This window comes from Mirounga leonina, unplaced genomic scaffold (assembly GCF_011800145.1).
Source record: "Mirounga leonina isolate KUSES-001 unplaced genomic scaffold, KU_Mleo_1.0 Mir_129, whole genome shotgun sequence".
Lineage (NCBI taxonomy): Eukaryota > Metazoa > Chordata > Mammalia > Carnivora > Phocidae > Mirounga > Mirounga leonina.
In genome coordinates, this window is record NW_023270323.1 from 47,277,907 (window position 1) to 47,301,954 (window position 24,048).

General features: G+C 40.8%; 1 protein-coding gene across 1 annotated transcript in view; it reads right to left on the reverse strand.

Moving 5' to 3' along the window:
• The window catches only part of LIMCH1 (LIM and calponin homology domains 1), a 324,230-nt gene that overhangs the window by 195,368 nt on the left and 104,814 nt on the right, over window positions 1–24,048 (reverse strand). Inside the window, exon 2 of the mRNA XM_035005588.1 lies at window positions 3,527–3,597. Coding sequence (XP_034861479.1) covers window positions 3,527–3,597 — 71 coding nt within the window. The remainder of the gene's footprint in view (window positions 1–3,526; window positions 3,598–24,048) is intronic.

Below are 24,048 nucleotides of genomic sequence, written 5' to 3' on the forward strand. Positions count from 1 at the left end.
ATCAGACTTCTGAATGTAAATCTTTCTTATCTGAATAATCTTAGACAAGTGATTTAATCCTCTGTGCCCCACTTAACTCCTCTGTAATGGGTATGATGATAGTCCTTACAGGCCACATGAAAGTTTGGCAAGAAAAAAAAATCAGACCCCAGGACCAGAAGGATGCCCTCTGTTTGACGAGGACTATGAATTTTTTTCAGACTCACAAACAACTCAGGAAATGTTTCGTGAACAAAGAGCATGATGTCTCTCCAGTTGTAACCACCCTATAGAGCCGATCTAACTCACACAAAAAGATGAGAGTTTGTTGAACAAAAGGAATCATTCACTGAGGCCGTCGTGGATTTTTCAGCTGGGGTCATAACACTATTACAAGACACCAACTGGGCTTCTGTTCAGAATAATACAAAGTTGAAAAGCCCCAACAATTTTTAAAAAGAGGGCTGTATGTTATGAAAGCCTTAATCTCAGAAGAGCTGAATTGCTAGTTTTCGAAATTTGAAATTATAGGGAGTTCTTCTTACATTGTTAAATGTTGCTACATGGGTGGAGGTTTTGAGTTAGAACCCCTTAATCACCAGCATCCACAAAATTCCCTCTGGTTCTAAAAAGTGGCACAGCCTGATGCATTCTCATCTACTCTCCAAAGACAGGTGTCTAAAACCTGTATGGATCCACTGTCTGGGAGCCTCCAAACTGAGTTTCCTGCCTTTTGGGGTCCTTGCCATCAACCAACTCCACCCCTGGAACACTGTAAGTCTCCTCCTTGTCAGACTGGTCTCTGGATACAAGTCTCAGGAAACACACCTGCTACTCTCAGGCTGCAGCAGCATGGTACATTTCAGCTCAGAAAAAACCTCCCCATGCCTCTGCCCCAACCAAAGAGGAGGGAAAAGTCTCGCTCCTCCATTGCTCCCAACCTTCAGTGCATTCAGCTCCAGGGCCATGCCTTTGCTTCTCATGCTCCGTGGCTCCTGGACTTAGAAATGTATTTGCATCTGGTTTCTCCAGCTGCTGACCCAGCTTTCCCTCAAAGGCCCTGGCTGGGGCTCCCGTAATGGCTCTCCTTGCCCCAGGCTACCGACGCAGTTCATTCCAGCTTAGCAAACTCTTTGCCCAGGGCAGCCAGCTGGAGTCCCACAGGGAAGCCAGGACTTGACCCTCCCTGGCCCTCAGCCTCCTTCAGCTACACCAGTGAGTCTAATCCTCCACGGGTAGAAGACTTAGACAATAACTCACTTATCTTGAGTTTTGGCCTATGTACCCAGTCAGTAACACTTGTCCAAGCCTCCGTGTTGGCCAGTTCCCTTCGCTTCACTCTTGGCTGTCGGCAATCCAAACCCTTTATTTATTTAAAGAGGCCCCTGGCTATAATCTGTGCCTCCCTCTTGTCTAACCATAATGTTTCCTAACCATGGCCTAGAACCAAGTCCCGCGCCTAAACAACCCTAACATTCATTAACGCGCTTGAAAAAGGCCACCGGGAGTGCCATTGCTCACATGACAGACTCCATCCTCTAACTCAACCTCTTCATCTAGGTAAGAAGCAAGTTCTTTTTTTTTTTAAAGATTTTATTTATTTATTTGAGAGAGGGAGAGAGCACACAAGCAGGGGGGCCGGGCAGAGGGAGAGGGAGAAGCAGATCTCTGCTGAGCAGGGAGCCTGATGTGGGGCTTGATCCCAGGACCTTGGGATCATGACCTGAGCCGAAGGCAGACGCTTAACCGACTGAGCCACGCAGGCGCCCCAAGAAGCAGGTTCTATGCATGCAAAAGTCTCTAGACCCAGAGCCTCATCTTCAGATGAACCTGCTCCATCCAAAGTCTGGCAGGCAATACTACTCCCTGACAGATTTATTCATGGGAGTATAGTGGAGAGGTGAACACCTATAAGAGTCTTTGGAGCAAATGTTAGGTATACAAAAATTGGTACCAAAGACCCACTTCAACAGAGTTAAGAGAGTACAATGCACATATATTAGATCAGACTATGGCTAGTCTGTTAACATCAGGAGAAGGCTAAGCCCAGAATCATTGGAAAAGCAGGTGTTAGAACACAAGGGAAATGTTTGGAGTCTGCCTGGAGTTTGTTCCTGGTGAGATGCTAAACTAATTATGGTTTATCTAAGAGATGAGCTCTAATTTAGACTTAATAAAAGGAAAAGAGGCAGTGAAGGAAGTAAAGTATGAGAAGAGAGAAGAGGCTCCACAGGAAGGAATGCATGGAAGTGGCAATCAGGGCATGTGAATTTCCCTTCGAAGGAAAAAGGACAGTGGGAGCAGGAAAAATCGCTGGCGTGAACTGTGTTGAGCGGTGCTGCACAATAATCAACATTTCTGTGGCAAATGTAATTTTTAAAAGCACCTCATCCACACTATCCTGTTGAAATTCACAAAAAGTTTATGAAATAGGCAAAAGTTAGCACTTTCTAATGACCATTTTAGATAGAAAAATTGAGACTCAAGGAGGTTAAATGATTTAAGACTTGAGTTTCTAGTTCTCAGGTTCCAAAACCCAAAGTCTTTCAACTACTTCAGTGGGTCCCAAACAATATTCTGGAAGTCGCCAAAATAAGGGTGCACTCATTCTATGTAATTTCACTTACATAAAGTTCAAGATATAAGGCAAATAAATGTTATGGTGATGGACATGAGAACAGTGCTTTTCTAGAGGTGGTAGAGATGGATTGGGAAGGGACGGGAGGGCACCTGCTGTCCTCTTTCTTGATCAGGGTGTCGGCTACATGCATGGACACAGTTCTCAAACCCCATTGGACTGTGTATTTGGAGCTGTGCATTTCCTGTGTGTACATTTCACTTCAATAGAACAAAAGGCACGATCCAAATTACAGAACCTATTAAATTCAAAATTTGAGATCTTAAAGGATATGTTCATCCACCTGTAAGTGTTAAGGTGCTCGCTTATTTTGTGTCTAGAACCACTTCACAGAAAGCTCTTGAATCCATCATCACAGCAGTACTTTATGACAAAATCTGGGTTCAAAACATAAAAACTAAGCATTGCAGTTATTGTTCATGTTTGAAATTTGCCATTAGCATAAACTGAATATATCCAAAATACATCAGGGAGCAAGCCCAGTGAGGCGTATCACCTGTCATGTTTTAAGATGTTGTAAGTAAGTAGATGCATTGCTTTCATTTGGCACAAACTGCTTTTGTTTTGGGGGAAAGGGGGAGAAAAGCTGCTACTTTTACTACAGTTGGGTCCACATCCTTCCCATTACCTGGGGCCCAGATTCCTACACTGTAAATGTTGGCTGGAGCTGAGCAGCAGTTACCAGATACTTCTTTATCTAATTAGAAATTGTCACAGTCCCCACCACTCCCTACTATACACTAAAACTCCCTCACCTACTTATGTGTACTGCCTAGCCCAGTGATTTTTAAAAATTTCAGAATCAAACTGTGAATAAATTCGAAATGAAATACAAATTTTTACAGATGAACTGAATGGCATTAATGATTTTTCTTGACTAAAACCAACTGAATAATAGGCTATACTTACTCGCAGAGAAGGATTCCATTTTCTAATCCTGTCCGAAAATCTTTATCACCAAAACTTCTGCCCGTTACTTGCTGGGGAAAAAAAGAGAGAGAGAGAGAGAGAAAGCATAAATTTTTCTTTTTTAATCAGGAAGATCAATGATTTTTTTTTTTTAACATTTTAGAGCCTTCAAATAATTGGCGGCATTCCAAGAATGGGGAAAATCTGTTAGGTCTGAATTTCCTTTCCTTGTGTAGTTTGCTGAGATCAGCTAATCTTAAATTTAGACCATTATTTTGAAGCTTTTTCCTACCCAATAGCTCAAAAAGTGTCTGTTCTTCCTGATAAGGAAGTTACTTTTGGGGCTTGGCCACGGTAGGTCAAGGTCACAGCCTCAACACACACACACGTTCAAAAAAGCCTGCAGAAGGCTCCACCTAAGGATAAAGTATCTATCTGTTAAAACATTAAGGGGACAGATGTGGGTATGTACAGACACCTAACCTCAAAAGACAAACATCAAGACAGGAATACTAGAGCCAATATCCATAATAACTTGGTGTGAAAGAGGAAAATAAAATCTGGAAAAGCATGACTAATAGCACAGGACTGATTCTTGATACCTCTGGCTCTCAGCAGCCCTTTGACCTAGGCACCAGGGCACTCATTGGTTCATTCAATAAGTATATTGACTATCTGCGGTATGCCAGATAAATATGCATACTATAAAACCCTAAAGCAACCTCTAAAGTAGCAAAATAAGTTATAGTTAACAAGTTTAGAAGGGAGATAAAATGGAATCATAAAAAATACTCTTTTTTTAAAGATCTTATTTATTTATTTGGCAGAGAGAAAGACAGCGAGAGAGGGAACACAAGCAGGGGGAGTGGGAGAGGGAGAAGCAGGCTTCCTGCAGAGCAGGGAGCCCAACACAGGGCTTGATCCCAGGACCCTGCGATCATGACCTGAGCCGAATGCAGACGCTTAACAACTCAGCCACCCAGGAGCCCCCAAAATACTCTTAACAATTAAAAAAGGCAAAAAGAAGAAAGAGGAAAAGAGAATACAGAATAGATGAAATAAATAAAAAGTAAATAACAATACCGTAGACTTAAACCTAAGCATATCTATAAGTGCATTAAATATAAATGGCCTAAACATCCCCAATTAAAAGACAGAGATTGTCATAATGGAAAAAAAGCAAGACTGAACAATGTGCTGCCTAGGAGAAATGCACTTTAAATATAAAGATAGAAGTAGGTTAGGGGCGCCTGGGTGGCTCAGTCATTGAGCGTCTGCCTTAGGCTCAGGTCATGATCTCAGGGTCCGCATCAGGCTCCCTGCTCAGCAGGAAGCCTGCTTCTCCCTCTCCCACTCCCCCTGCTTGTGTTCTTTCTCTCACTGTGTCTCTCTCTGTCAAATACACAAATAAAATCTTAAAAAAAAAAAAAAAAAGAAGTAGGTTAAAAATGGAAGAAAGGAATAAGATAATAATATGCTAATGTTAATTTTTAAAAACTGGGTATTAATATCAAACAAAGAAACTTTTAGAACAAAGAATACCAAGGACAGAGAAAGTCATTTCATTATGACAAAGGGTTTAGCTAATCAGGAAGATCAAAAAATCCTAAACATTTTTATATGTAATAAAAACTTCAAAATACAAAAGCCAAAACAGATCTGCAAGTAGAAATAGACAAATTCAAAACTAGAGTCAGAAATATATTATCTCTCTCCCATAACTTACAGAACAAGCAAACAAAAAATCAATAAGGATATAGAAGACTTGAACAACACTGTCAACCAAATTGACTTAACTTATATTTCAACAATACTTCACCCTACAAGGGCAGAATACGTATTTTTTTCTTCTTAAGTTCACAATGAACATGTATTGAGATAGAACAACTTCTGTGTCAGTAAACAAGAGAAAGTCATTTTATTTATAAACTTAAAAGAATTCAATTCACAAAAAAAGCATGCCATCTGACCACAATGGAATTAAATTAGAAATTAACAACAGAAACATCTCTGGGAAAAAATCTCCAAATAATTTTAAACTAAGTAACACAATGTAAAAAACAACCCACTGATCAAAGAAGAAATAAAAAGAAATTAGAATATATTTTGTAGTGAAAGAATATGGCTATGTAAAAACGTATGGAAAGACACTGAATCAGTATTTTGGGGAAATGTATAGCACAAAACACCTATATCAGAAAAGAAAATCTCAAATCAATGAATTTTCTTTCTTCTTTAAGCAAATTAAGCCCAAATCAAGTAGAAAAAAAGGGGGAAAACTATATCAGTTGAAATCAAATCAAATAGAAAACCAAAGCGCAATAGAGAAAAATCAATGAAATCAAAAGCTATTTACTTGAGACCAATAAAACTGGGAAACATTTAGCCAGGTTGATAAATTTTTAGCTAATAAGACAGACAACCTTTGGTTTTTAGACAAAAAAGAAAGACACAAATTACCAACATCAGGAATGACAGAGATGACATTACAGATTTTATAGACATTAAAATGATAACAGGGAATATTATAAATAAATTCATCTCAATATATTTACCAACTTAAATGAACTGGATAAATTTCTTGACACAAACAACCCAAGTTCATTCAACAAAGAAATGGGTAACTTTCCCAAAAGAAAATGTCAGTCCCAGAAGGTTTATCTGGTAAATTACAACAAATATATAAGGAAGAAATAATGCAATTCTACACAAACTATTCTAGACAATTGAAGAGGAAAGCATACTTCCCAATTCATTCTATCAGGCCAGTGTTACCCTGATTCCAAAACCAGACAAAAATTTTACAAAATGGACAGATACAGATACATGTACACACATGCATACACACACACAGAAAATATGACCATCTCTTCATGGTGGGAAGCAGGTGTGATTTTTATCTTCTTCTTTAAATCTTCTCTATTTTCCTAAAACTTTCCTGAAAGAAAGAAAGAAATGAAGGAAGAGAAAGGAAGAAAAATAGTCCTTTGTTAATATCTTCTCATTCTTACTTAAGGGAAGGTGAGAAAAAGGATAAAAAGTAGTTTGTATTTACAGTTTGCAAATATCTAGCTTTTTTCCTAAAATAAAGAAATTAGGAAAGATCTCCTTTAAAAAGCTAAGATTTTAAATGCAGACTTTAAACAATTTAGCATTTTCTTTCCTGAATCTATTAGTCCTAACTTATATTCTCAAAGCACCACTAATATTATCTATAAAACTAACCTTTATTCACCAAGAAGTGATTAGAAGATTCTGAAAACATTTTCCCCCCAGGTCTTTATATTTTTGTTAAAATTATTATGTTCTAGCACCAATGGTACTAACATTGAGACCCAAGAGAGTTGGGTCTATTACAGAATCTCTGGCCAAGATAACCCAGGCCCCTCTCCATTTATTGAGCCATGATGATGGGCAGGGCCTAGAGACCAAAATACAAATGAGACATGATCACTGCATGCAGAAGGCTCACAGACTGAGAGGAAAGCAGATAACCAAATTCATACCATAAACAGAAGTTAACAGGACTATTAAGGTTATAAAAAAATATTGGTGGTCCACCGACTACTTAAAATACTCATGTACTATTGGGTGCCTGGGTGGCTCAGTCGTTAAGCATCTGCCTTTGGCTCAGGTCATGATCCCAGGGTCCTGGGATCGAGTCCCACATCGGGCTCCCTCCTTGGGGGAAGCCTGATTCTCCCTCTCCCACTCCCGCTGCTTGTGTTCCTGCTCTCGCTATCTCTGTCTCTGTCAAATAAATAAATAAAATCTTTAAAAAAAAAACTCATGTACTATTTAAAATTATATTGTATGTGACGCATAGCCAGTAAAAAATTTCGAGTAGATTTAACAGTCCCAAGTCAGCCTACTAATTAACATCCTCCAAGGCGTAGTATGATTAAATTCAATTTCCTAGACTGCCAGTTATGGAGATGGGAACAGGCACCATGCAAATGGAAGAAGGTGCTCATTTCTGCCTCTGTTCTTACTCTGCTTTCTTCCCTGCTCCTGTGCCCATTAGGTCCCAGCATAGCCTTCTCACTGCTCTCCACTGGCCCTAATGCCATCCTTTCTTCCAAGCCCAAGTTATTTAGCATAGAGGTGTCTAGATCTTGGTTAAGAGGGTCGACAGTTGAACAGACTCCAGAAATTCAACAAGGACCATGCCACTGAAGAGTTAGGTCCTTAGACTAATAGCAGCAGAATTTCACCTGAAATTAGTGTTAGAAATACAGACTATCAGTCTTCCTCCTACACTCTACAAGATCTACTTAATCAGAACGAGCATCCAAAAAGATCCCCATGTGATTCATATGCAAAGTAAATTTCACAAAGCCCTGATCTAGCATAGAAAGCAAGCCAACAGTTCGGAATCAGAAAAGGAGGACCATCCACTGGAATCAGGATTCTGGATGTCCTGTCTCAACAACATTTTTATGATGTGTTTATACTGTCACACATTGTATATTTCAACTCTAAAGTCTGTTAATTACTGTTCCCTTCATGACAGCATAAGCCATTGCTATTAAAAAAACAATATGGCTGCCAAGAATCAACCACCATTACCAACAGTCCATGAGCAGGGGAAGTGAACAATAGCCGCCCAAACTCTTCACTAACCTTCCCACCTGGATCCCAACTAAGGACTCTCAGTAACCTTGCAGACAAGGTGCTAGCCAAACCATGAGCTCCTGATGACCCTCCAAGGACACTGAGCAGGATGGGAAGATCTAATAAAACTCTTAAAGAGAGCCTGATATGGGGACCTGGGAGTGGAATGGGTGGGGAGAGAGCCCAGGTTCGGGAGCATCCAGGGCTAGCAGTGGCCAGGGCTAGCAGTGGAAGAGCAGCTTGAAATGTTAAGAACACTTTATCATTTCCCCCAAATCCTGCTCTCCACACCCTGCTGGTCCTCACCCATCTGATCAATTAATTCTTGTAACTCCATCCTTGCAGCTATTCAGCTTTGTGATACTTGATCCATATCTCTCACACCCAGTCACGCCCACTAAGAAATTCTGTTGACTTTCCCTTCAGAACTTAGCCAAAATCCAACTACTTCTCATTCTACCACCTACTCCAAGCCACCATCATCTTATACCTGGATAAGTCTCTTAACTCGCCTCACTGCTCCACCCTTGCCTCCCTTCCCTCTATTCTCAAAAGAGCAGCCAGGGTAATCTCATAAAGTTAGATCGTGCCACATTCCACTTAAAATCCCCCAAAACCTCCCCATCTCACTCATAGTAAAAGCCAAAGTTTCTACCCTTCCTTAAAGGCATTCACCAGAAAAACAAGCAAGCAAGCAAGCAACAAACAAAAAACTAATAGGAACATACTGACCAAGCCGTTGGACACCACGATTTCAAGAGTGGCCATAATGAACTTGCGCATATCTCCCCATTCGAAGAGATCCTCAGAACTTACAGTGGTAGCTATGTCAGCAACCATGCCTTGTGTGTCATTCAGTAAAGCCCAATATCAGATTTCTTTCCTTGCTTTATGGTTCAGGTTTAATTCACTTTCATTACTATCTAAAATATTTGTTATTTACAGCAATGGAGGGATATGCTGTGTCAGATTAAAATACTCAAGAATGGATAACTTACCAGAACATTGATAGTTTTAAAGGAAAAGAAACACTTTCACCTACTTTAGCAATTAAACCAAAAGCAGAGGCAAAAGGACATCACAATGTGTCATCACACTATTTTTATGCAAGTAATTAAGTAAGCTCACCTGTATTTGATTTCCTTCTCAATGAACTAAAAGGTAATTATGTTTCTGAGTCTGTTCATGTCAATGGCACTGCTCTAAACCATTCAAATAACTGAAATATGGAGAATTGAAAAAAAAGTCTAATAAAAAAACCACACAAATTTATGGTAATATTTTCACAATGTGTTTATAATGTAACACATTATATCAAAATGCTACACTTTGCTAATTACTTTGTTACCACTGTTATTAAGTAATTGCCATGAATAGTCAAAGACTGCCAAGAATCAGTCTCTCAGCCTATTCATTATCATTTATACAAACTGTATTTCAGAAACATTTTCATTCATCAGTTGTTGTTTTTTTAAAGCAATCTGGCGGACAAACTGCAGTCCACCAATAAACTGCAGGGCTAAAGAGGATTTTAAATAAATGTTGGAAACCCTATTATAATGATCTTAAGAGAGGAGATTCTATTACCTGACAAAATGATGGTCCCTGGGTTCAAGCAACTGAAAAAAATATAGAATTTAATATATTTTGACTTAACTTCTGAAAGACATAGATATTTTCTCTAAATTGTACAAAAATAAGTACACTTCATATTACATTTTTATTTTGTTTATTGCCCAACTCCACCCAGTAACGTGAGAGTGGGAAATTTTACTTGTTTTCTTCACTGTTGTATACTCTGTGCCTAGAAAAGTACTTGGCTCACAGTAGATACTCAATAAATATCTGTTGAATAAAAAAAAAAAGGTAAGCTTTCAGAAGGTTGTGATTTCCTCCTATAAACAGTAAATGAAAAATAATACCTCTTTAAAATTCACTGAAGAAGATTATTTGTGGCTCATTATACTCCCTTCTCTTCTGATCATATTTGACTTATTTAATAAAAGGACATTTCTGCATATTTTTACACTTAAACTGTAAAATAAAGCAGAACAGAATTGCTCTTATTTTTCACATTTACTGGGAAATAAATCCATTGCTACTTCTGTCTTCTTCGTGGGGTTGCTAGAAAAATCAAATCAAGTTTCTATGGAAACTCTTCATAAACAATCATAAATCATACTCATCTGAAATAGAATCAGCAATCAACCAATCAATCATCTACTGAATACCCATTTCGTGCCAGGCAATGTCATAGGTGTGCATGTGAGACCAAAATAATAAAATCTGTACCCTACCCAGGAAGAATCCACAATCCAGGGGGGAAAGATCAAACGGTACAATAGATGTTGGAAGAGAAATATGGACACAGATCTACAAGAGCAATTAACACAAATTGCATGACTGAAGGAACAGTTGCATGTTAACAGTTCACATTCATATACCAACTACCATATGTCCTCTCCGTTCTAAAAGCTTGCCAAATCCAAATATTGTTTTATTTAATCCTCATAAAAACCTAGTGAGGTGGATCCTATTATTATTATTAGTTCCACTGTAAAGTCAAGGAAACCTAGACACAGAGAGGTTCGGTAAGGTGCTGAAGGAGACAAAGCTAACAAATAGTAGAGCCAGGATTGAACCCCAAGTAGTGTGACTGCAGAGTTCTTATTCCTAAGCACGATACTGTGCAGCATCGGAGCAAAAGAATGAACTCTCTCTGCCCAAGACAAAGACCTGCACAAAGGTTTCTTTGAGCAAAGAGGAAAAGTTCTAAGGGCTGAGCACAGCAAGGAGGCAGGTGGAGAGGGAGAGGGTGAGAGGGCATGAGGTGCCAGGGTGGGCATGGCCCAGAAGTAAAGGATCTGTGTGTCAGAGCTATGGGTTGACCTTGATCCTAAAACAAAAAGATACCCCAGAAGATGGGGGCAAGGGAGCGGTTCTTTGGCAATCATTCTCCCCATTCCCCACTAATTCTTCATTCCTAAAGAGACAGTCCCAAAATGACATTTTGCTTGTTGCTCTCAATTACTTCCTCGAGGACTCTACCATCCCCACTGATATACAATGACCTCGCTTTTGGAATCATAGTGTGATGGAAACTGTCTGGCCAAACCTTTAGGACCACTGCCCCTAACCCCATACACATTCCTCTGTATATGGTTTCTACCCCTATCTTTTCATCCTTTCCTCAAAAGGAAGAAATACACTTTCTCTTTCCTCCGTCAAGGCTCTCAATGCCATTCCTTCCCACCCCCGGGTCCTTACCTTACCCCTTGGCCCACAGCAGTCTTCATCTCCCTGCTGGTAGCATGCAATCCCTCTTTTCCTAAGAACCCTAATTCAAACCAGCCCCTTTAACTATCCTGTTTTTCTCCTTCCTTTCACAGTCCAAACTCCCTGAATGAGTATCTAGCACCCATTGCCCTTAATCATCATAGCTCAGGGGCCTCCAAGCTATCCACTTTTAATTCCCTGAAAATTCTTACAGGGTTGAGTTGAGACCCATGAGTCTGACTCTGAGCTCCACAAGCACAAGCTAAATTATAAGTAGATTAATGAACGTCTATCAACCCTCAGCCTCCCTAGGTACAAAATGATACTTGTACCTATCCCCAAGGTTTGCATCAAGAGTCAATGAATCAGTGTTTGCCACACCCTTCCCACAGTGCCTGAGCCACCGCCAGAGTTCAATAAATCTCATCGTCGACACTGGCAATAATACTAGAATTAGATCCCATTATTGATTTCTCTCTTTCCAATACTCTTTACAGGTCTTTCCTGCCTGACCGTGGATGATGCCACGCTTTCCTGGTTCTCCCCTTGAATTATCTTATCACCACATTGTCTGATCCACAGAGACACCTCAGCTGATGGGCATCAAGGTCTCAGTAGCTTGAGAGTCAATCACTCCCCCCTGCCTGGACCACTTGCATCTTGTAGGCCGCCCCCCACGGCCAGACACCCCTGCTTTTCCTCCTACCTCATTCGGTAAATAGCTCTTCACCGTTGCCGTACATATGTCTTCCTCAGTCATTGCCTACCTGTGCAACATGGCTGTTTTCTCCTTTCCTCGCTTTGCTTTTGGCCTCTCTCTAGCCACACACTCCCCTCCCCTGGGCAGTCCCATGCCTTCAAACATGTCACATACAATAACTCAGGCATTTTTATAAGTTTAAATATTCCCACCTTTAAATATCTCTAACTACCTGGCATGTGCTAACTCACACATTATCATTGGTGGCCCTGACCTGTCTCCCCGGAAGTCCAGAATCAAATATCCAGCTTCTTCCTTGACATCTCCGCTTAGTTACCTAATGCACATTTCACACTTACCAAGATCAAAACAAAATTGGTGACATGGGTCCCCTGACCCGAGAGCAATGAGAAGAGCAAGGTTTGTCCCTCCAAATGCAGTCTAGACCTGTTCTTTTCCCCCTGTCTCTGCAGCACCAAACTAGCCTGAGTCTCGGCTGCCTCTCGGCGAGATGACAGTAGCAGCTGACCCCCTGCCCTCTCTGCTCCTGCCGTGGCCCCTCCCCAGACCACCTCCCATGCAGCATCCAGCAATGTCGCCATCGAGTCATCCTGCGTCCCTTCTCACGACACCAAAATAAGTCCAAGTCATAACCACAACCCCTTCATGTCACAGATGAGACAAATAATGTCCTGCCCATTAAGTGACTTGCTCCAGGTCACGCAGCTGGCTATCAGCAAGGATGCGACTAGAATCCAGGCTTCACTGCCCCACCGCACTGCCTTCGGAAGGCACGTCTTCTTGCAGCATTTACACCACTATACTCTCTCTAATAACAATTGCTTCTTCTATCCATTCAGTTTGGGTTGGCAAAGAAACAGCACAGAAGTCCAGGCCTGGGATGATTTAATCAACATGATCAGACCATGATCCTCTCCAGCACTAGATCTAAGTGCTTAATATTGAAGATAATAAAATGCAATCTGCAGAATCCATTTATATTTTCATCATGTCATCAGAAAACCAGAAGGCGGCTGTTTATAGCCACAGATTGACAGACTCCACTAAAAAAAAACAGAGAGAGATCTAATTAAGAATCCAGGCAACACTCAAAAGCACCCTGGGAGCATTAAATCCTCTGATCTACCCATTGTACGCTGTAGGCATGGAAAATGGTCAGTCCAGGAACATGTGAGTGGGGTTAGCAGGAACTGTGTTTGCACATCCTCAAGTTGTCCCGGCCTTACGAAGACACAGAACAGAAGCTGCAAAGACAGACAACACTCAAAGTGAGCTTTAACACAACATCAAGTGTTAGTGATTGATTTGAGAGCAAAGAGAAAGAAGAGTCCAGAAAGAAAGTGGGCTAGTGGAGTGCTTCTGGGTTATGTGTGTTGTCTCCATTGCAAGGAGCAGAGAGATGCTTCAGCCATGGTGTTATTTTTACCTGGGTGTCATGTTTTGTTCCTTAAATAAATATTTGAGTTCAGGCTAATTTTGGCAAATCAGTGTATGGAACTGTCATCCGGTCCTCAGCACACTGAAGTATAAAACCTCTGAATTAGGCAAATCTGGGTCCAAATTTCAGGTCTGACACTCAGGGGTTATGTGGCACTGGACAAATGGCTTCATTTCTCCAAGCCTGTTCCTGCGTCTTTAAAACAGGAGCCTGTTTTATGAGGTTTGGAGAGGTTACAAATCCTAAGTGGAAACCATCTAGTAGGATATTTAATACTGCTTGGAAGTTCTATTACTTTTTCCCCCAAGCCATATATCCAAGGAGGGGGAAAAAATCCACAACTTCAGTGTCTAAACCAGGTGGTTGCAATTTTTTTTTCGGAAATAGTGCTCAGGAGAAAGACTGTAGCTGAGGCACATTAGCCAGATGGATCTGGGTTTGTAGGTGCTGGGTACAAAACCACACAGGGAAGTCAATGTGCTAACCTCCTACATGCAGTGTCTGGGTTAAATGAGACCATGAGGAAACAATTGTGCAAGTCCAGAATATGACACATCTCATAAGAAAATTGACCTTCAAAAAGCCAATGTCATGAAGAAAAGGGGAGGGTTGCTATTTATAAAATGAGAGACTTAAGAGACAATTGCATTGTTTGCTCTTTACGGAAACCCTAGTTTAAATGAAACTTTATAAGACATTTTGGGCACAACTGGGAAAATCTGCATACATACTGGTCATTTGATAATACTAGGGCATTACTTCACTTTATTAAGACTGACAGCAGCATGCTGGTTACATAGCAGAACTTGGAGATGCACGCTAAAGTATTTAGAGGGAAAGAGGTCTGTTGCCTGCAATGTATTTTGAAATGGTTGAAAAAATACTTGGGGGGTGTGTGTGTAAGAAGTAAATGCAGATAATGTTTGCAATTACTGAAACTAGGTGTGGTGTACATGGGTTTCTTTGAACTAATCTATCTCCCTTCCTTCCTCCCTCCTTCCTCCTTCCTTCCTTCCTTCCTCCCTCCCTCCCTCCCTCCCTCCCTCCCTGCCTGCCTGCCTTCCTTCCTTCCTTCCTTCCTTTCTTTCTTTCTTTCTTTCTTTCTTTCAATGTTTCAAAATATTCATAATAAACTGTTGCCTGGGGCTAGGACCGAAAGTCATTAAGCAGTGTCTGCAGAGTACTCAGGTCAACAACCTGACCAGTGCCTTCTCATTCATTCATTCATTCATTCATTCATTCATTTATCCTGGAGCAGTTTCTCTTATCTGTTTTCACTGATGACAGTTCACTATCGGGCACTTACCAGTTTACTACTGGTCATTTCATTTATATTCAACCCACTCTCTCTCACCTGCTCACTACACATAAATGGCACTTGCCAGCCATCAAGTCAACATGACATTAGCACTGAGGATGGGAAGGAAAGGGAGGTCAAGCCCCTTGGCTTCCTGATTTGGGGCAAAGAACTGGAACTAGAGGGTCCCGGCCAAGTACACACAGTCCTATGGCAGTTGTAGAGTTGTGTGAAGAACTGGTCGATTTCACCACTGGAGATTCTAATGACTGAATAATTTTTAGCCAAGAATCCAAAGTAACCACAAAACTGTTGTATTTCACCGGTATTTGGCATTTAAAAAGGCATCCAAGTCAAGTTAGAAAACTACTAGAATTCACCCAAACAAGTTATTAGATTACCAAACGAAAATAAAACGTGGTGAAAAAGAATGAGATCTTGCCATTTGTGACAACATGGATGGACCTAGAGGGCATTGTGCTAAGTGAAAGAAGCCAGACACAGAAAGACAAATACCATATGATTTCACTTATATGTGGAATATAAAAAACAGAACAAGGGAACTACAAACAAACAAACAAGAAAAACCCAGACTCTTAAATAGAGAACAAACTAAGGGTTGCTGGGGCGGGGGGGGGGGGGGGGAGGGGGATAGGGGAGATGGGTGAAATAAATAAAGGGGATTAAGGGGTACAAACTCTTAGTTATAAAATAAGTAAGTCATGGAGATGAAAAGCACAGCATAGGGAATACAGTCAATAATACTGTCATACTGTTGTATGGTGACAGATGGCACACTTATCGTGAGTAACATATAAAAACATCAAATCCATGTTGTACACTTGAAACGAATATATCATTGTATGTTGATTATACTTAAAAATGATGAAATGCTCATTACACAGATAGGATGATCACATAGCCTATCCTTTACAAAGTTAGTATGATTTGGGCAACACAACTATGAAGAAAAGCAAGGAAGTGATCAAAAGAAAATGAGAAGGAGGAGGGAAAGAATTCTCACTGGGAGGGGGCCCAAGAAGGGTTTCCAAGGTGGTGAATTCTGCTCCTGGATTTGGATCTACTTCTTGACACAGTGATTCCAAGACTGTTCACCTTCAATAATTAACTAAACTCAAACTAAGTGTTTGTTTCATGTGGTTTTCTGGAACTGTGTTATATTTTACAACTTAGAAGATTTTAAAGGGAGGACTGGGAATATATAGGCCAACCTCCATCGTGACTCAACCTCATTTTCCTTTTTCTCTTTAGTAATGAAACCATTTTTCCATTTGGTTTTACTCAAAAAAGTCTGGAATGGAAAGATACCACTTTTCAAAGGTTTTTCATTCAAATGCAACAGAAGGACACCTCCATATAATAATATTCCTCGAATCCTCTATTAAAATGGTGGCTGGTGGGTATTAAGGAGGGCACGTGTTGTGATGAGCACCGGGTGTTATAGGCAACTAATGAATCATTGAACACTACATCAAAAACTTACAATGTACTATATTCTGGCTAACTGAACATAATAAAAAAAAACGGTGGCTGGGATCTATACATGCCCTCTACATAGTATATTTTAAAACAAATATTTAGATATCAGACAAAGGAACCAATGTACTGTTTGGCTTTGGAAAATAAGACATATCATCTGTGAGTTTGCCATGTGAATGGCTCTGGGCAGGCACTTGGTGCTGGGAAAGGCCATAGTGCCCCTCACCTTCATCTTCTATCAAATGGTACTTTTGTTTGAATCACACAGTCGTCTAGCGACACCTACTCAGCATTCGTAGGAGGCCAAAAGTCAAGACAACTGGGTTCTAGCCACAGTTCTGCCAATAAGCAACAGCTTCTAGCAAATCACCTCCCTTCTCTAAGATAGCCCTACACGGATCTAGAGGCCTTCTGAATCCTCCTCCACCCTAGCCTCCCACCTTGAAATTTTGATAATAGAAACAGCACCTTTTACAGAACCAAAACTGACTCCTTTATGCCTCAGCTGCCCAGTGTGGTAGTCACGTTGTCGGGGCTGATGACACAGGTTGTACACTGAACAAGGGTGCCTAGCTGAGGAGACAGGTTGAGACTAAGAGCCAGCCTGGGCTCTCTTTGTCAAACCATACCAATTCGTCTACAAGAAGAGTCATGTTTTCCCAATCCACACAAAGCCACTGTCTGTACCCAAGCTCAGACAGTCCACCCTGAGAGGTCTTTTTGAGTTTACACAAAATGGCTCAAGGCGCTATCAGATAGAAGTACAATTTTTTTTTTAAGATTTTATTTATTTATTTGAGAGAGAGAGCACATGAGAGGGGGAAGGGTCAGAGGGAGAAGCAGACTCCCCGCCAAGCAGGAAGCCCGATGTGGGACTCGATCCAGGGACTCCAGAATCATGACCTGAGCCGAAGGCAGTCGCTTAACCGACTGAGCCACCCAGGTGCCCTAGAAGTACTATTTTTATCCCTGCTGTCCAGATAAAGAAACTGAAGTGCAGACCAGTAAGTAATTTGCCCAATTTCATATAGCTAATAAGGGGCAGAGTCAGGACTCGAAGCTGGGCAGTCTGGCTCCTGACCCATGTTCCTAACGCAGTATGCTATGTTGCCTAAATACGTCCGTGTCCCTGCGATTCCTTCCCCTATTATCAGTTGAGTTGTAAATAAATCTCTGACTTCCCACTATCTATGCCACCTTCTTCTCTCTTCAGTGTGCCTTTTCCTTACACTGTGGAATAGGAAAATAAACCCCCAAATCCAGAAAAATGTCAAAATGTCTGTGCATTTATTATACGTTCGCTCAATACCATGGGGGTAAAATCATAACAAGCCTATGATGTACTGGATTTTTATCTCCGTATGCAAAGAATCATCACAAATATCCAAAGAATCCAAACTGAAATAATCCTATATACAACTTGACCCCCTATGGAAGGAAAAATAAATATCCATTAATGGGGAATGGAGGGGATGAGAAGGAAGACAAGATGCCTCATTTAAGACCATTAGGCATTTCTACAACAAAATATTTCCCTATCTATCTTCCTCTGGTTCTTTAAACTTACAAATAACGTATTATGGCAGGAAACCTGTTCTTTTGGCTGGTTTGTGATGAAGACAGCAGGTGGAAATCCCAGCCCACTAAAATGCCGTTCATCACTGGGCATGATGACACAGCAGTATAATGACTGCCCCAGACTGAGGAAGCAGCAGCTGTCTTGGCTTCAAGGGGAGTGAGCGTTGCTCAGGCTGTGTATTTAGCTCTCCTTACATCCTCCTGCACAAATAACGGGCACATCAACAAGGAAGGAGTCCCTGTTAACAGTCTTCAGGCTGTTAACAAAGAACTGTAAGAAAACAGTGTAACACAGGATTACTGCAGGGCAATTAAAGAAAACACAAGAAGACTATTCCTTATAAACCCAATAGGTGAGAGCTAGATTTACCAAAAACACAACAAAACCAGCAATGGGAACTTCTGCCCACACATCATCTTGAAAACCAGTAACCAAAACACTGGGGAGAAGACATGAGAAAAGTTTTAAAAGGTAACTCTGTTAATAAGATGAAACCAGACAGGGAGACAAACTGTAAGAGACTCTTAATCTCAGGAAACAAACGGAAGGTTGCTGGAGTTGGGGGGTGGGGTGGGAGGGATGGGGTGGCTGGGTGATGGACATTGGGGAGGGGACGTGCTATGGTGAGCGCTGTGAATTGTGTAAGACTGATGAGCCACAGATCTGTACCTCTGAAACAAATAATACATTATATGTTTAAAAAAAGAAGAAGAAGAAGATAGCAGGAAGGGAAAAATGAAGTGGTGGAAATTGGAGTGGGAGACGAACCATGAGAGACTATGGGCTCTGAGAAACAGACTGAGGGTTCTAGAGGGGAGGGGGGAGGGGGATGGGTAAGCCCAGTGATGGGTATTAAAGAGGGCACGTTCTGCATGGAGCACTGGGTGTTCTACACAAACAATGAATCATGGAACACTACATCAAAAACTAATGATGTAATGTATGGGGATTAACATAACACAATAAAATAAAATTTAAAAAAAGGTAACTGCTATTGTTAGAACTAGTGCTATGTTTTAAGAGGTCCTTGATTAAATTTTAAAAACGTTTTATAATCAAGATGTCCTCCGAGAGGGCCTAGAACCAAGAGCATTTTGCTAAAGGTTTAATGATTGGTTTTCATGGTGCGGGGGGAGCCCTGATATGTAGCACTTGCCAATCTCCATGGTGTAAAAATTCCCAGCACTGCTGAGTTCAAGCTCAGCCTGACATCACTGAACACGGTGAGGGGCGGATACGCACAATCTTCTCTCCTGAGCCTCTTAATAAGCTGGCTCCAACATACCCCTGCACACTTGCGATCTGTATTACACAGACATTATGAGGCTAACAGTTAAATACAATATTTTAAATGTATCACCACTTCTAAATACCCATGATATTGGAGAATTTATCAAATAATAATCGAAAACAAAGCACAGGACTATATGAAAATTTAAATGCTTCTAAACTTGCATATACTCCCGTATGAAAATAATCAACATCTTATAGAACACACAACTATGATGATGATATAAATCTATTATCCTTTCAGATACCTGTTTCCAGTTTTCTGGCTACAGGCAAGCAAAGCAAAAGGTCTCCACGAAATTCTTGAAAATGGGAGCAGTAACAATAATCCAAAGAACAGGCCTTTTGCAGGCATTTAAAATCAAATATAAGGATTTTACTTTCGTTCTCCTGCAGTAAATGTTTCTGAGTTGTAGAAAAGAGATCAGGTCCTCGAAAGTTTGTACCCTCTCTTGTCCTAAATTTGAAGATGTATTTCTGCCTCTTCCTTTCATAGGAGAGCCAAGAATAATAGCTAAGCTAGTCATTGTTCCTGGATCCATTCTAGCATACAGCAATAAAAAAAAATGTTTTTTAAAGATTTTATTTATTTATTTGAGAGAAAGAGAGAGCAAGCATGAGTGGGGGGAGCAGCAGAGGGAGAGGGAGAGGGAGAAGCAGAGAAGCAGACTCCCCGCTGAGCAGGGAGCCCGATGCGGGGCTCAATCCCAGGATTCTGGGATCATGACCTGAGCTGTAGGCAGACGTTTAACGCACTGAGCCACCCAGGTGCCCCACAGCAATAAAATTTTTAATTAAATAAGTTTGTGAACATTTACCAGGTTGTAATAACCTTTTAGAAGACGAGGGAAAAACTCATCTCACCTCTGACATAAGGACACAAACTCTGCAAGCAAGAGCCTTGACCACACTAGGAGGTAATAAGAACTAGCAAAGCAGACCAGTTGCTATTCCCCGCTGATTGACACAGAGAGCTGCTGTTTGTAGAAGGAAGGAGGGAGGACTAATGCTGTTGGCAACAATCAACAGCTCTGTTCTTTCTTCCTCTTTTTTTTTTAATTGCTAGAACACCTGCTGCCTCCATCTCTTTAGCCTCATCCATTATGCAGCATGCCGGCAGTGATGGGACCGGGATATGCCATTGCACACAATGACAAACCTGATGAAAAACAAAGGAACAGACCCAACATCTCAAAGAACAGACCGCGAACAGTGCACACATTTCCTCTCCCACTCTTGGGACTGGCAGGTCCTTCAGAAATCTATTCACCAGAATTTACTGAGTTGGCATTGTATGGCACTGGGTGGAGTTAAAATGCCAAGATAATACTTGTTCTTCACATCATGTCTTTAGGGGCATTAAGTTATTATTTCACGGGGATTGGCCTTCACATTGACTCTCTGGCCTACCCAAGAAAGGAAATACTTATAGAAGCATTTCCTGGGGTCCCACAGAATCCTCGCTCCACAGGATGTTAAGACACGCGATGTGGAAAAAAGGCTCCATGGTCAAGTAAGTTTGGGGAATGCTGTGTTTTTTAAAAATGTATTTTTTTTTTCAACTTTGAGCTTCTCAGAGCTAGGAACAGGCTAATGTGTGCAGACATCCTCCAGTGGGCAATAACCTAGCATTTCCCAATCTGTCTGACTAAGACCTCTTTTTGTGAACATTCTCTGGTGTGTGGAAGCTTAGGGAACTCTGGCTTTCTACAGAGCTGGCTAACTCCTAGCCTGGGGGACTGAACAGGCCCTCACATAGGTTGTTTGGCCTTTATCATACGGCATCCACTGGTCATTGGTTTTTAAAAAATGTGAATAAACCACCAAATTTAAAAATCAGAAGTGCTAATATTTAAACGACAAAGGGTTTTTATTGCTTCTCTTGGAAAAAAAAAAATGGTGGACTAATGGAGCATGTTGTACCCACAGACTTGCTTTCTCTTTGCAGAATATTTTAAACCATAAAGGAAGTAAAAAAAAAAGTACACGGCATCCAGTTTAGGGTGACATTAAGGAAAGAAAAATTACAAGTGTACTTGCGTATAAATGTTCAGAGAAGTGAAACAAGGCAAGTGAGAAGGGGCTATTAAAGAGGTCTTCTGAAAAGTGGGGATGAGCTCAGATGGGCAAGGAGAAAGGAGGGATGTGTGTAGAGTCAAAGGAAGCTCCAAGAACACAAGCACAGTGCTGGAATCAAGTCATAAAAGTAGATCACAGACGGCTTCAAAATAGAGATACAGAACACACATGTTTTATTTAAATTTGCAATTTAATTGAGGAACTCAGCAGTCAGGAATTTTAATAATTAAGTAGCTCTGAGCCACGCATAGGGTCAAATCAAGTCATTTGGCCATTAAATCCAATCTCTAAGAGGATAAACACTAGATATTTCTTAGATATATGACTAAGTAATTCCCCAAAACAATTTTCATCAAATGCCAGGTGCAAAAGCAATCACATCAAAATCCTCTCCAGTTCCACAGACCTGGGATAGCAGGGCCTCCAAGAACCAGTGAACCAATTGGAAAATAATTCTGGAACTTCAGCGATCCTATTACTAAGAAGCAGAAATAGATTTTCAAGTGCTCGCTTTGAAATATTAAGCACTCTTCCACCCAGATCTTTCCACCATCCTAGAACATTTATTAAAAACCAGTTCAAAGTGAGTCAGCTTCTAAAATAAAACTTCACCTTGCCTAAAGTCACGATGCATAGTAACTTTACCACAATGTGATAAGCACAGTCTAAAAAGCAAAACAAAAAAATACAGAAATATTTTCTTATTAAGAAGTTAGATCTATGGGGCACCTGGGTGGCTCAGTCGGTTAAGCGTCTGCCTTCAGCTCAGGTCATGATCCCAGGGTCCTGGGATGGAGTCCTGCATCGGGCTCCCTGCTCAGCGGGAGTCTGCTTCTCCCTCTGCCTCTGCCCTCACCCTGCTCATACTCTCTCTCTTGCTCTCTCTCAAATAAATAAATAAAATCTTAAAAAAAAGAAAAAAAGTTAGATCTAACATATGATAGGAACTCAAAACATGCTTCTCAGTCTGAGTTAAGATCTAACTGTGGCTGTTCTATAATTTGTTATTTTTCTCATGATGACTTTTTAAAGATTTCTACTAACAACTTGAAACCCCAACCCCCAGACTTGATTAATCTTCTACCTATATTCTTAAAAGAATGTCTTGTTTTGATAAGTTTGGCATCGTCAGACACAAAAAAGATCATTCTCCAAAATCTTGGGAGCTACCAGAATCTTCTCTAACCTTTTTTTTCTACCTTTGAGAATTGCCTCTTTCTTTCAGAGCAAGTCCTTCCAACCTAGGCCCTTGCTCGTGCTTACACCCCTTGGTTCCCCTTCTCTCCCTCCTCTTTGCACTGCTGATCAAGCTGGGGGATCTTTGGAATACCTGTCTGCTATGGCAGTCTTGATTTAAATATTTCCAAATGTTTCCTACTGCCTGGAGCTCAAGCCCTACTCCTTAGACTGCTGATCAAGGAACATGCTATATGTGTATGATTCATTGTGTGAATTCACCACACACATCCATGCCTCTTTGCATTTGCTCATGCCATTTACAACATCCAGAATCCCTTCACTCTTTATTTACGTATGTCCAATCCCATGTTCAAATCTCCAGATATAAAGACTCTAAAATTTCCACAAAGCACCCACAAGGGCCCATATCTCTTGGTAAACTAAATTTCTCTCCAACTCCCAAAGCACTTACTGTCTCTCATACATGAAATAGACAGGATTTATAATCAAAAGATCTGGGCTTAAATCCTGCTTTCACCACTAATTCTCTATGTGATGTGGGGAAGGTATATCTCTGTACTATAGCTCTTTCCTCACCTCTAAAATAGGGAACATGATAGCACTGATCTTAAGTAAGGATTAAATGAGATTATGCATATGAGAGCACATGAAAATTATTCATGTAATTTACTCAGAACTGTCATTAATACTTGTATGTCTTGCCCCTGTGTTCCTGAGTAGATTAAGTCATTCAACAATTATTCACAGAGCACATATTCTGTGCCTGATATTATTCTAGACCCTGGAGATGTGGTCTCTGAATTCATGGCACCATCCAGTAGACAAGACAGATAATAAACAACAGAACATATGATATAAGAGCTATGACAAAAAATAGAGCAAAAGTGGATAAAAAGTGGCAAAGAATGGATGGCTACTTGAGATATTTTATATTAAAAAGGTTTCACCAAAGAAGTGACACATAACCAGTAACACATAATCAGAGAATGAAGGAGGTTGTGAGGAATGCTCATTGCCATGGGAAAAGCATTCCAGGCAGAGAAATGCAGGTTCAAGGCCTACAGGTAGATGGGAGCATGGAGTTGCTGGTGAAAAAAGCAGCAAGTATGGCTGAAATGGAGCTAGTAAGGGTAACAGGGCAACCAGATGACGGCAGAGAGGCAGCTAATAGCCTTACAGACAATAATAAGGACTTGTAACTTATTCTCAGTGCTGCTCAAAGCCCCCGAAAAGAGTTTTGAGCAGGGAAGAGCTGTGATTTGATTAAAACACTTTTTAAAATTACTCTGGCTGGGCGCCTGGGTGGCTCAGTTGGTTAAGCGACTGCCTTCAGCTCAGGTCATGATCCCAGGGTCCTGGGATCGAGTCCCGTGTTGGGCTCCCTGCTCTGTGGGGAGCCTGCTTCTCCCTCTCCTACTCCCCCTGCTTGTGTTCCCTCTCTCGCTGTGTCTCTCTGTCAAATAAATAAATAAAACCTTTAAAAAATAAAATAAAATAAAATAAAATAAAATAAAATAAAATAAAATAA